The 13,979-nt window shown below is 34.3% G+C and overlaps 1 protein-coding gene across 1 annotated transcript; it reads left to right on the top strand.

Moving 5' to 3' along the window:
* The first annotated feature begins 852 nt into the window (after positions 1 to 852).
* Positions 853 to 6,735, top strand: LOC133186964 (glutathione S-transferase A-like). The gene is made up of 6 exons (XM_061322662.1): positions 853 to 1,052; positions 4,139 to 4,204; positions 4,358 to 4,438; positions 4,739 to 4,819; positions 6,084 to 6,152; positions 6,329 to 6,735. The coding sequence occupies exons 1-6, from the start codon at positions 885 to 887 to the stop codon at positions 6,545 to 6,547; spliced, it is 684 nt and encodes a 227-aa protein (XP_061178646.1). The 5' UTR covers positions 853 to 884; the 3' UTR covers positions 6,548 to 6,735.
* Positions 6,736 to 13,979: the final 7,244 nt, after the last annotated feature.

Raw genomic sequence — 13,979 nt, 5'->3', positions numbered from 1 at the left:
TTGTTGTTTTATTAAAACTTTTGTCACATTTACATGCAATCGTGCACTCAGGGCTATGTAAAATTGAAGGTGAATGCAAATTAACTATCTGTAATGATTCCATAAAAAGCGAGTCTGAACTATCTGAGACAAGTGAGGTTCTAGCTTCTAAAATCTCATGACATCCAACTTCCTTAAAAAGACAATTGTCTTAGACTTGACACACTCGTTTAAATGTTAAACATCTCTGGTCATGAGCAACCTTGGTGTTGAGTACGAAAAATTTGAATGATCCCTGTCCAAGAACTAAGTATTAAAATGTTATAGCCCAAAGAAATATAACTTCTGAGCTTGATTTATAAAGTATATAGGCCTATATATGAACTTGATTTTATAAAATTAAATTTTCCTGGGATAGGGTTAGAATCAGGCTATACAATCGAGTAACATTACAAGCAATCTAAATTCAAGTTATAATGTCAATGTGGGGTGATTTTATACCGCTGCATTATATATACACTTTGTAAGAAACAGAGTAAGTGTTACTTATATAAATGTATATTATACTTGTACAAGCTTAATTTTGGAATGTGGAATTTATAGTGTACAAAAATAGTCCATCGTAACGTCTGTTGTCTGCATATGTTGTCTTTAGTACAATTCTGATCAAAAAGTGTGCAATGCCATGCATATACATTTAGTTTACTGTGTAACTATGTAAAATTCCACAGTACTCGGGCGTCTAAACAATTACGTAAAAATTCTGCAGGTCTATATTCTATTATGAAATTTGACGACCTTGCTGTGTCATCTAAACTGTTGACCCAGTTAAATTCTATTTAAAAACTTCCCGCTCGAGATACCATACACAAATCCATTTCTGTGAGGGGGCTGCACGCAGAATTATGGCTGACAAGATGTTTCTGTACTGGGGGTCGGGAAGCATCCCCTGTTGGAAGCCCATGATCGTTCTGGAGGAGAAAGGATTTGGGAGATACAAGAACAAACTGATAACATTCAGCAAAAACGAGCAAAAAGGAGAGGATATCATGAAGCTCAATCCCCGGGGTCAGGTAAGTGGGTCCTCATCTGCATACAGCAGCGGGACTAGTAAGTTGGTAAAATGGCGTGGTGGGGGATGCCGATAAATATGTCAATTCACATAATTGATAATAAAATATCATGCAATGCACATTTCATTGTCTAAATGACAGAAGTAGTGGTTAAATCTAAGGACATGAAACGGAGTATACGCTTAATAATAGATTGCATGCATTATTGCATAAACAATGCAATTTGCATTTAAGGACTTCTAAACAAGAAAATGTGAATAAAAATTTGAAATCTGCAATTAATTAAAAAACTCAGTAAATAAAGAGGCACCGGACATTCGGTGTGCATTTTATCATAGTAACGTGCTATATGTATGAATTTATATACAATGGGGCCTATAATAGTATGTCAAAGGTTAGACAATATGAAATATTAAACACATGACATATGGGTCTATTTTTAAGTTTGTAAACATGGAACTTTTATATAAACAATAATGTAAATAAGCACCTATATATTATGAACACATTACAATTCTTTACATCTGAATGGTTAATAAATAAACTTTGCATATTTTCTTGTGAGTACATTCAATAGATATAACAGAGTGCTTTGGTAGGTAATATTTTCACTGTACAAAACACCATAGCTGACATTTTTCTATGCTCCACATTTAAGATGATAATTTTGTTCACCTTTAATAGTGTTACAAAGTTACATAAGATTTCAAAATGGTCCTCAATCAATGTTGCGGTATCCAATCGGAGTTGTAAGCAGGACTCTTCTGTCGCAGCTAGGATCCTTCGACTTGACAAAAAAAAAGTCTTGTACCCTGAAATGACATGTTTGCCGAAATGCGCATCTGGTGCATCAAAATTGGTACCGCATAAGAATTAAATGAAATCAGTTAGAATAATTTCTATTTGGTTCCCTTTATTGGATAATTCTTCTATACAACATAAGACATTTAACACTGTGATATCCACTAGGAGGTTGGTATTTTGACGAGAACCACCTTTGTAACTCTCCCTATAGACATGTCTCTGCATGTTTAGTTGTTTGTTTGTTTGGTTCTGTGGGTTAAACATACTCATTTCAAAAAGTTTCTGGATTTCCAGATCGTTGAACTCTTTGTCAGGAGGCATGTTGTATAGGATCTGCAAGTTCTTCTTTTAAATTTGATATACGCCTTGTTTCCGGTGATAATTTCATCTCCATCAACAATTTCTAGTGTTTTCTTTTATAGAAGTCCATTGGACATAACTTCAATTTCTTTAGTTTTTACCGATTTCATGTCCTCTCTATTCTCTTTAACCGTTTAATGTCCAGACAAGCTGTTAAATATATCCAAAGGAGATGGGCGAACATAGCGTGCAGAAAGCCTATAGCTTCAGATATATAAAAATCATGTTCAGTTTGTGCATTTAGTATTTAGAGTAAAGTTCTCATTATTGAAATTTATGAAATTATGATAATCAAAACTTTTCTAAGGAAAACTTTCTCGGCAAAATTTATTCTTTTATTAAAAAAAATTAATGTGGTATTCGTGGGGTTCGAACCCTAGCAATAAAAATCCTGAGTATGATTTTCTTTCGAGACTAGCACGCTAACCACTAGACTACACAAGTACTGATTAAGGGTGGCATTTAAATCATGTTTGTGATATGATCCTTGACTTAATGGACTTCGAGTATTTCTCGAAAAGATGCGAATGTTATGTCATAAAAGTATATTTTTAAGGTATAGTGGGTCATTGCTCCATATTTTTGGTAACCAAAAAATATATATTTTTATGCAAACTTTGAGGATTAACTTTCAAAAAGGTGGAGCGAAGACCCACTCATATCGAAAAATAGTGTTATAGTATTAGAAAACGACTCTTTTTGTTCGCTTTAGTGTGTGTCTAATATTTCACAGGCAAATAATTTCAATCTTTGAGGGATTTTTGCAAATTGTAGAGATTTCACATAAAGTAGATTTTAATGTTAGACGAAATATCAAGGAAAATTTTGATATAATTGAAATTTAATTTTTCATCTTCATGTTTGTCACAATATAGGCTTATCGCTCGTAATGTTCACCCGTCTCCTTATCAAATATGTGCAGACAAGCTGTTCAAATTATGAGCAACTTTTATTGTCAACATTAATTAGATGAACAAAAACCATAAACAAGGCAATCTCCATGACTTCATTTTGACTGATACTTTTTTAAAAAAAAGTTTTCAAAAACAATTCAAAGATTTCAAATATGTGTTAAAAAAAAAAAAACAAACAAACAAACAAAACAAAACTGTTTGATAATTGTTCAAATGAATATTCATACAACCATCCATGGGAGAGCATTTTTATTGAGTCAAACAACAAAAGTTTCTTCTCTGGAATAACAATAAGTTATTATGCAGATAACTTCCTGAAATAGAAGTTTTTGTCCACTTATTGACATGTACTATGTTCTAATTGGTACCAAGCCATAGTAACGCTATATACAGTTTAAAAAAAAAGAATATTAAGGATATTAAACAATACAAAGAAATATATAATACTAAATAGTCGCCTGTGTAGCACAGTGGTTGGAGCGTTTGCTCTATAGTCGCAAGAGTCGGAGTAAGGAATTACAAGTAATCGTTCGAATCCACTGCGGGACATGGAGACGGTCCTTCGGATGAGACCGAGGTCGCAGTAAGTGCTGGCATATGAAAGATCCCTCTGCTCAATGGCCCTAAGTACTGAGTATAGGTCTAAAATTTGCAGCCCCTCCACCGGCAAGTGGTGGCGTCTCAATATAAGTGAAAAATTCCCGAAAGGGACGTTAAATATACAAACAATAATACTAAATACAGTACATGAATTAAACACCCATAAAAAAGTTTCTGAAAATAATTTATTTTCAAGCCGCCTTTTGGAGTATATTTTCTGGTCAAATTTCAATGAAATATCTACTTAGGATCTCAACATTTTTGTGATGGATCCACAGCTAGATAATAAATTTAACTATTAGACACATTTTCTATCTGTTCACAAAAACATACAGGGAAGTCCTGTTAACAGCAAGATTAATCAACTTGTACGTATATGTTGTATATTTTTTTCTGTTTTTCTAAAAGGTCCCAACATTCAAAGATGGCGACATAGTGGTGAATGAATCCAATGCCATATGTGATTACTTAGAGGTAACGATTTGAGAATTTTAAGACATCCTTCTATTCAGTTTCACATTTTTAGTAAGGAATCTATAAAAAGAAATAGTTTACATATATTCAAGAATAATTTCAAGAAATGAAATAATAGCTTGATTTAATATGATTTTATTTGCTTTGTTATAGAGTACTTACAAAGGCAGTGGTACAAAGCTCATACCTGATGACAAAGCCAAAAGAGCAAAGGTTCTACAGCGTATGCATGAGGTAAGTAGCAGTGTTTTATTGGTTAATTTTATAATAACCCTCTCCACCTCCCATAAATGTGATGAGGTTTGTTTGGTCAAATTTCAGTGCTTGATAGAAAAATGGTTTTAAATAGCTGATTTCAAGATTTCAATCTTAAGTACAATTTTAATATTGTAAACTTATCCAAGCATTTAACTGTTGATCCCTCAGAATTAGGTATTCATGGATGTTTTGTTATATACAGTTTAAGCTGCATCATAGCATTGTAGTCTCAGTATACAGACAAACGTGATTTGTATTCTCTTTATTTCACAAAAGGCTGCTAGTAATCTGCAGCAGAAGATGATAATGGACGTAATTTACTACATGTGGCAAACAAAAGAGGAAGACCAAAAGAAGGTAACACCTTTCATTTTGATTCCTCTATACGCCGATGTGTGTGTCCATTTTGTAGGTATTTATAAAATTGTTTTGGGAATGACCATAGCTTTTAGAATTAAAAAAAAAAACAAATACAGAAAACACAAAATTTCAAAAAGGGGGGGGGGGGGGTAACGAATGTATTATCCCTTTTAAGTAAAATTAATATCATTCTGCGTTGTGTACCCTCTTCGTTAATTCGTACTATTTTTATTTTTCTCACCCTGACCCATGAGATTTATATTGGGGATCTCCAAACCACCATTCCGCCGAAAAAAAATTAAAAAAAAAATACAACCTGTAGAACATAATTGTAACATTGTTTCTGGAAAGATATTGTTTTACACAAACTTATAATTTTACCTTTTGATATTAACTACCGCCATCATGTTCATTCATTCCAAGTGTAGTGCTTCGGGCTATCTGGACTATAGATTTGAGCATAGAAAACTCAATAATTACAGCTCCTAAACAGTAGTGCAGGAGTCGCAGGGTCGATTCTCCGTCCAGCCATAAATGTTCTCCTTTCCTGTTACATGTTACATTCGGTGCTGTTGATCATCCCTAGACTAGCAGATGAAAGTCCCGCCAGGGGAAAAAGAAAATGGGTTGTGTGTCCTATAGAGGTCTTCAGCAATTTAAGGGGGGGGGGGCTATATATGGACCGTAGATATCAGCCTGGATAGCTCAATGTTTAGATCACCTGACCAGTAATGCAGGGGTCCCAGGTTCGATTCCTGGATCATCCATAAATTTTCTCCTTTCCTGTTACATAAGGTTTCGATCATTTCGTCCTCAATTTCCTTTTTAAATTACAATAAATGACTTTCTCTGAATTCACCAATAAGTATCGGGCGTACGCATACATGCAGTATAATTCCGAAATATTTTTTACAATCGTATTGGATACTCGTGAAATTTATATCATTCTGAGGGGAGATCAGTTTTATTTTGGAAACATTCTCAATGGGAATCTCCTAAAAATATATTTGTTTTACTCATGGATTTGAGCATATTGATTACTTTTCTAACATTTATTTGAGTTATGTGCTGCTAAATAATTTGTTTACACAGCACTTTTGAAATTATGTGCAATTGTACTTTTTATTTACTGCATCGTCATTTTGCTGTGATTTTAATAATTACATCTCTGATCAGTATGTATTTCACTCATTCATTAATAATGGTTTACTGAATTGACAGAATACAATTAAAATTTTTGTAAATTATATGTACATTATAGGAAGAGGTGAAAAAGAAGTTTGATGCACTGAAAGAGGAGTTACAACGGTGGGAGGGCTACCTAGGGGAGGTAATTATCAGTCTAGTATTCTTTGTTTGTAACACTATTTAGATAGTCAGAAGTTCACTGGGTAAGATACATTCTTCATGTATGAAATTCTTAGAATTCAAAGTCACTGATATTCCTCGTGTGTCACTTAAGACCTGTGCTATCACATTTTACACATCTTGACATGTATTTTACAGACAAAAGCCTTCCTGGCAGGACCAGACTTCAGCATGGCCGATGTCTACTTTTACCCGTACATTTTCTTTGCTGTTCGTGTTGGACTGGAGCTGGAAAAACTCCCAAATCTGAAGGCATATTTTGACAGGTTGTCAACTCGTCCAAGCCTCAAAAATACACAACCCCCTCATTGGAAGGAGGAGCCACCCAAAAGTACCCCGCTAAAGGGACTTCTGTGAACAATACTTCTCTTTCAATATTACTTATTTTGTTGAAAAGAGTCGTTCGTTTTTGCCATTATTGTGTAATATATTTATAAAACTGAGTCCTGAACATTTTTTTTCTATATCAATTTTGAACGAGTGTATTTGTACATACACTATATACTGTAATACCGGTAATTGAGATTAAAGCTATGTGTGTGTGAGGGTGTGTGTTGTATTTCTCATTCTCATTAATTATATAAGAGGATTGTCGCAAAAAGTCATAGACAATGTTTATAACTTAGACATTCAACAAATACTAACCAAATTTTGAATGACTATCATTTTATTAAATGTTTCTTAAAATAGTGAATTTTTAAATGAAAATCTTTCCTGGTAATAATATTATGAAGATTTTTAAGAAGGCCCATATAGTCTATCGCCCGGAGAATTTACTATTGCAGTATTGCATGTTTCTCTGATAATATGTATAATATCAAATTCAAATTTTTATCAAAGCAATCAGAAAAAAGTGAATTAATTTCTATATCAAATTTTTACGTAAAAGGCATCAGAGATAGAGTAATGGAGACACAAATTTCAAAGCGACACTAAACCGAAATTGCTGCAGATAACGTTGTTAAACGCCAAGGGAAAAGAAAAGACTACGCACTCCAGAAGTCTAAGAGAGGGACGTTCGGCAACTCTGCAGGGAAATAGGCAGGGGATTTTTGAAATAAATGAATAAATTATTCTATTTAATAAATTCAATTCCGTTGAATTTTTTTTTCATTGTATTGCATGAATACGAGGCAAAGCATGATAATCGTGGTACATGTATAATTACTTTTAAACCTGTGTCGATAATGAGATTTATGTCTCTCCACTAAAAAACTGGATAAAATTCAGTCATAGATTATCCTTAAATTTAACATTGAGGGGGATATGACAGCAGTGAATACAAAAATGTAGTTCAGACTGGGTGAATAGTCCCCGGTGTTATCTAATTATAGATATACCTGCGGTTTATCTTGTTAGTCGCGCATCCCTTTCATCATCCGTCTGAATATATACATTTTCAACTCATATCTAAATCCGATGGAAAATGTTAACCAAACGGCACAAAACAAAATTAATTGAGGCCACGGTCAACAATCGAGAGCTGGATCCCTTACAATTTTTAGGAAATGGATAAAGAAAAAAATGTGTATTGATGGAGTGATGGAGTCATTCCACAGCTTTCAAGAGTACTTAAATTTGGCCAAATTTGATCATACTTGGAAGCCATTGTAGTGTTCCAATAATGTTGCCATAACTTTGGTAATATCACTGAAGGTATTCGAATAAAGTCCTTTCTCGGCCGCCGCAGCGATTCAAAAATTCATGCAGCCGAAATACGTCTGACAAAACGCAGGCTAGGCATAATAATCAGCTATATTACGGGCTTGAGACAGATGTGGCCACAATATCGGTTTAGATTTGATAGGAACTAGATGATAACACAGTAATATACCTGTACATGTACGTGTTTGCCGTAAAATGCCTTTACCTGGGTAGCAAGGAAGCCACAAAAGTTATTCTATAATTTACATAAAGTATGTATGCATGTATCAAATTGAGCATAAAATGCAGGTGAGCATATCACCATGGGCTTCTTGTAAGTATTACGATTAATAAATTCATTACTGGTCTGGAATAAGAAAGTGTGATGAAGTATATATTCAGATTTTAAAAAAGGAAGGTTTAGATAAACGTTTTTCTGCAAAGAAAAAAATCGGACAAGATTGGAACTTGAAAACGTCATATTTTTTTTTTACCCCCATTTGGCCCCAACGGTGAAAATGAAAATTCCGAAACCTTATTGCACGTTTGCAAGATATCCAATCGAGAGGCTACTGCGTAAAATGTATTAGTTCTGGGCACCAGGTTTTTGACCCCAAAGGTGAAAATGAAAATTTCTCACCTTATTGCACAACCATGCATAAAACACCACCAATTAACTTCTAAAAGATGGAATGCCTACTATGTAAAATGTACGAGGAGTTCTGGGGACCAGCTTTTTGTAAAATGAAAAACACCGTTTTTCGACCCTCATTTGGCCCCAAGGGTGAAAATGAAAATTCCGAGAAAACAAGCAAGGTTTAATTAGCTTGTCACATTTTTTATTTCATCATGCAACCATACGTAAAATCTTTCAAACACGGAGGCAAGCTTATAATACAAAATTCGTATGTGATACAAATTCAGCATCTGTTGAGAATCCACGAAGAGTGAATCTAAACATTGTTAAGAAATGTGTTTTTTCTCAAAAATAGTAATCAGTTTCATCTTATCGCAGATACCTACCTACCTAGCTAGTCCTTGTTGCACCCGGAGGCACATATAGGGCAAGGACTAGGGATTTCCATTCTTCTCTGTTCTTAGCTGTCCTCTCCACTTCTCCCCAGGTAAGATTCATGTCCTTCAGTTCTTTTTCAGCTGTTCGCCTCCATGTTGTTTTTGGTCGGCCTTTCCTCCTTTTCCCTTCTTAGCGCCACTCTTGTGATATCGTTTGTTGGTTTTCTTAAGACATGGCCAATCCATCTCCATCTGTAATTTCTTAGTAATGCCCTTACATCGCTTGTTTTCGTTGTTTCGTATAGATTTTTATTGGTAATTTTTACCATAGGCACCCCCCAGCTTAATTGTTAAAAAATATATATCTACTATACTATAAACATAACAAGGCATGAAACTAGCCTCCATGTTGGATTCCGCTTAGGGGCACTTTCTGACTAATAGCGAGAATTTCTCGCCAAAGTCGGACTTTTCTCAGACATCGGAAGCTGTCATTTATTGAAATAAAATCAAATCAGGTTGAATCTTGCCATACGTTCGCCGCATTCACGCGTTTTCTAACATTTCTGTGCAAACCAGGTCTCCTCGGCCGGAACTTGAAGGTTTATGGGGGTATAGATAATTCGATCGTCGTTTACCTTCAAAGTGTGTTTCATAGAATGCTAACGTTGTTTTTCTTAACGAACAAATGCACAGTGAAATAAATATAATTTTATATCAGTAGGACCTTGCAAGATTTTATATACATTATCAGGCCCATAAAAAGCTGTTTCAGTTTGTGTGTACATGTATGTGTGTGTTGGGGGGGGGGGGGTCAACTGAACAACAATATTCTTTGACAAGAAAAAATATTTTTGAAGGAGGACAATCCTAAGTTAGATTTATTTTCTATTGCGTAGTATTAGTATAGTCATATATTGGCAAAATTATAGAGGCGAAAGGAGGGGACACGTCTAAGCAGGTGAGTCTTCAATACAGAGGTGGATTTGACCGGGGGGGGGGGATAAATGTATAATAGTTAATAAAAAATATTATATAATAAAATAAAGCAGATATTAGCAGAAGTAAGTTCTGCATGAAAAATGTGAGATGTATTGGAAGAAAAGGAACTATACACGGGGAAATGACTGGGCTCTTTTTTTCTTTTTTTTTTCTTTTTTTTTCTTTTTTGAAAAAATTCAATGATGGTACAGAGACACCAAAACAGAATCATACAATTTAGAGGACGACAATTTGATTCTAAAGGAGGGAGGGGGATGGCATTTTTTTCTAGTCAAAATGTTTATTTTCATGTCATTGACTGAGGACAGATTATTTATTTCCAAGATGATTAGGGAAAGTTTTTTTTTTTTTTATTTCTATACTACACCATAAAAAGTGGGTAGGATAAAATAAAGAAAAAATGAGAAAATTAGAGTGTGTGCGGGGAGCAGGGGTTCGGGGGTTACCACTCAAAATCAAAAAAGTTATTTTCAAGGACAGATTTTTTTCTCTCCAAAATCTGCCGCATCTATCAGAATCAAATAGTTGTCCCTTCAGAATTACGCATCACGAATTGAATCCTTTACTGTTGTTGTCATGTACAAATTCACACTTTGTAATCATGCACATGAAGAAATTAATAGTTTATCACTTTGTGTATATGTTTGTGTTTATATGTGGTTGTCGCTGTGAAATCAGCGCGGGGCGGGGCTCAGGAACTTCATTGTAATGACATATACATAGTAAATTAGTCTATTAAATGACTCCTAATCTAGCTGCCTTTGCATTTGTTAACTGGGCTGGAGCTGGGTTTTGGTCAAAACTAATGCCATACGTGCTATCATTCTCAGTGGAACACTGTAATAAAATCCACAAAGAGTGAGCTGATGAAGTTAGTTTCAGCTTTGTAAATATTAATGGTGATGTGAACATGCCAAAATATATGTTTAGAAATAATTACCCTTACAAAATATTCAAAACATCCAAATCACTTATATAATATTTTGGTGATTTTTTTGAACTTGTTATTAAACTTTAGAACTGTCCCATTTTATTATTGTATATCTGTATGAATCCATCTATAAGAAATAAGTCTCGCTATCAGGATAAAATATATACATGTACTTGTATATTTATTATTTTGCAATAAATGTAATACTTAATACTTTACATGTATGTAAGTAACACACACTTTCCATAGACGAATCAGGGATTTCAAGGGGGGGGGGGTAGTAAAAAAAATTAAGTGACAATAGAAACTCATAATACTTGTTATTAAATTAAGTGTTAAAGCATAAGTTTTATCAAAACTTTCTTTTATATTGAATAGTTTCCCCCTTTTCCTTTTTTGAAAGGGGTGACCCCCCCCCCCCGGATAATATGCCACTGTCTTCAAGACTGCTTATATATATATATATATATATATATATATATATATATATATATATATATATATATATATATATATATATATATATATAACCCATTGACACTGCTGACTTGCTGACTTATAGACTAACCGGTTGCCAATATATTTTTCATAAGTTCAAGTATCTGCTAGACTTCTTTTTACCAATAGAAGTAATAAAAATGCAAAGAAAAATCGTATGTCTTACTGTTATACAAATACATGTACATATATTTCACAATACATTTTGTTCATTTTTGAAAATCAAAGGTTAGTTTTCCATGAAATGTTGTTCTCGTACATTGAAGGTAAACGACGATCGAATTATCTAGGTAACGGGACGTTTCGCCCCTATTGACGTTTCGCGCCGAGACCATTCGCCCCAAAAGACGTTTCGCGCCGAGACGTTTCGCGCCCAATTTAATCTACATTGTCTACAACGATATATTACGATGTTTTAAGATAAATATTTATATATAAGGTTAATATTGACTGTGTTAAAAAAAGTTCTAAGGTTACTAAAAAACTTTTATGTTTTAAAAGTTGTTGAAAATAGGCTTATACCATAATTAAATGTATAATTATCCATGTGCAGATATAATTATGTTTATTCAGCAATCATAATTGTCTGATTCAGTTTTGTAATTAGGGTGTTATAACTATAATTTGGAGATTCTTCATCATGTCAAGATAAAGAGGAGAATTAAATTATGAGACGGGTGTCAAGTTCATTTTACCGTTGCTCAATAGCTAGGATGCACACTGACTCCAATTTTCTTTGCGATTTTGAGTAATGCTATATAAGCATGATAAGTTCTTATCAAAAATATACTTCTCAAAAAAATCTTTTCATATAACTAATTTCAAAAGTGACATTTCTATGCCTGTTACATCAAAATAGATATTTTTTCTTTTAAATCATCATGTCATTAAAATAATCACGAGTTGCTGTTTTCTCACATCATAAAAAAAATATCAGGTCATTTAGAAATATCTTCTTTTTTTTAAATAACAGGAATTCATTAAAAAAAAATCAGGTCTGAAATTTTTTCTTTTAATTTTAGTGTGGTTATGGGCGGGCCGGGGGGGGGGGGGATATATACAGTGAAGTCGCCAATTACGGGTTATTGATTGAACCAATGGATTGGATTTATATAGCACAGTACAAAAGTTATTAAGAAGTTAATAATTGCTGTTAACAAGTGATAATTACCACATAATTGATTAATTGATCTTCGGCGCGAACCGTCTTGGGGCGAAACGTCTCAGCGCGAATGGTCTTTTGGGGCGAACCGTCCCGCACTCATTATCTATACCCCCATAAACCTTCAAGTTCCGGCCGAGGAGACCTGGTTTGCACAGAAATGTTAGAAAACGCGTGAATGCGGCGAACGTATGGCAAGATTCAACCTGATTTGATTTTATTTCAATAAATGACAGCTTCCGATGTCTGAGAAAAGTCCGACTTTGGCGAGAAATTCTCGCTATTAGTCAGAAAGTGCCCCTAAGCGGAATCCAACATGGAGGCTAGTTTCATGCCTTGTTATGTTTATAGTACAGTAGATATATATTTTTTAACAATTAAGCTGGGGGGTGCCTATGATTTTTACTGGCCAAAATATCCTCAAGATCTTCCTGAGGCGCCCATTATGGAAACTTGATACTTTGTTTATATCACTTTCTGTCATCCCCCATCATTCAGCACCATACATTAAGACAGATAGTACACAACTATTATACAGCTTGATCTTAGTGTGTCTGCTGATGCTGTTTGACTTCCATATATTTTTAAGTTTGACAAAGGATCCTCTGGCTTTACCTAATCTTGCTATTATGTCATTGTCAGCACCGCCATCTGATGTCACAACACTTCCAAGGTATGTATATGTATTTTTAATATCTTTTCCATTCAGCTGTATTTTGGGTGGGATTTTTGTATTTAGGGACATTACTTCTGTTTACTTTATGTTGATATTCACACCGATTTTGCTGGCATTTATTTGTAAATTAGATGTTTTTCCTTGCATATGTGTTTCCAGATGAGATAGTAAAGCCAGGTCATCTGCATAAACTGAGTCTTCTAGATTGCTGAAAAGAGTCCGCCTGATGCCTGTGTTGTCTTTACAGAGGGATGATCTCATTACCCAGTCTACTGCTATGATGAACAATAGGGCTAACATCACACATCCTTGTCCTACTCCTGATTTCACAAGAAAGCTTGTGTTTGAAGAGCTACCAATAGAGCATTTAAATTCTGCATAGAATGCTTTTATTAGGTCAAATAGTTTAGATGGTATACCATAGTGCCTTAGGATCTTCCACAAACTATCCCTGTGAATGCTATCAAAAGCCTTTTCAAAGTCAGTGAAGTTTATGATAAGTTTGCCATTCTGTGCATTGTTCTATTATGCTTCTTAATATAAACACTTGGTCACAGCAGCTCTTTCCTTTTCTGAAGCCTGCCTGTTCTTTCCTTAACTTGTTGTCCACTGATGTCTTAATTTTGTTTACAATTATTTTACTAAAGATCTTGATTTGTATAGAGAGTAAAGTAATGCCTCTCCAGTTGTTACAGTTTGTGAGGTTTCCTTTTTTCGGTAGTTTAATGATGTTACCTTCAGACCATGCTGTTGGTATCACGTCATACTTCCATATCTTGCAGAAGAGAGAATGAAGAATATTTGCTGCTAGGATAGGGTCTGCTTTGAAGATTTCAGCTGGTAAGTTGTCATTCCCAGGTGC

Source organism: Saccostrea echinata, unplaced genomic scaffold, assembly GCF_033153115.1.
Source record: "Saccostrea echinata isolate AGI-Se365-2 ecotype Australia unplaced genomic scaffold, CSIRO_AGI_Sech_v1 ptg000001l, whole genome shotgun sequence".
In the NCBI taxonomy this organism is placed as follows: domain Eukaryota; kingdom Metazoa; phylum Mollusca; class Bivalvia; order Ostreida; family Ostreidae; genus Saccostrea; species Saccostrea echinata.
This window is presented reverse-complemented; position numbering and strand designations above follow the sequence as displayed.

Bases quoted from the DNA above. Each gene is read 5' to 3' on its own strand.
- LOC133186964 (XM_061322662.1), top strand. From the start codon at position 885: ATGGCTGACAAGATGTTTCTGTACTGGGGGTCGGGAAGCATCCCCTGT. The intron at 4,205-4,357 runs GTAACGATTTGA...GCTTTGTTATAG, and splicing joins CCATATGTGATTACTTAGAG to AGTACTTACAAAGGCAGTGG. The intron at 6,153-6,328 runs GTAATTATCAGT...TGTATTTTACAG, and splicing joins GGGAGGGCTACCTAGGGGAG to ACAAAAGCCTTCCTGGCAGG.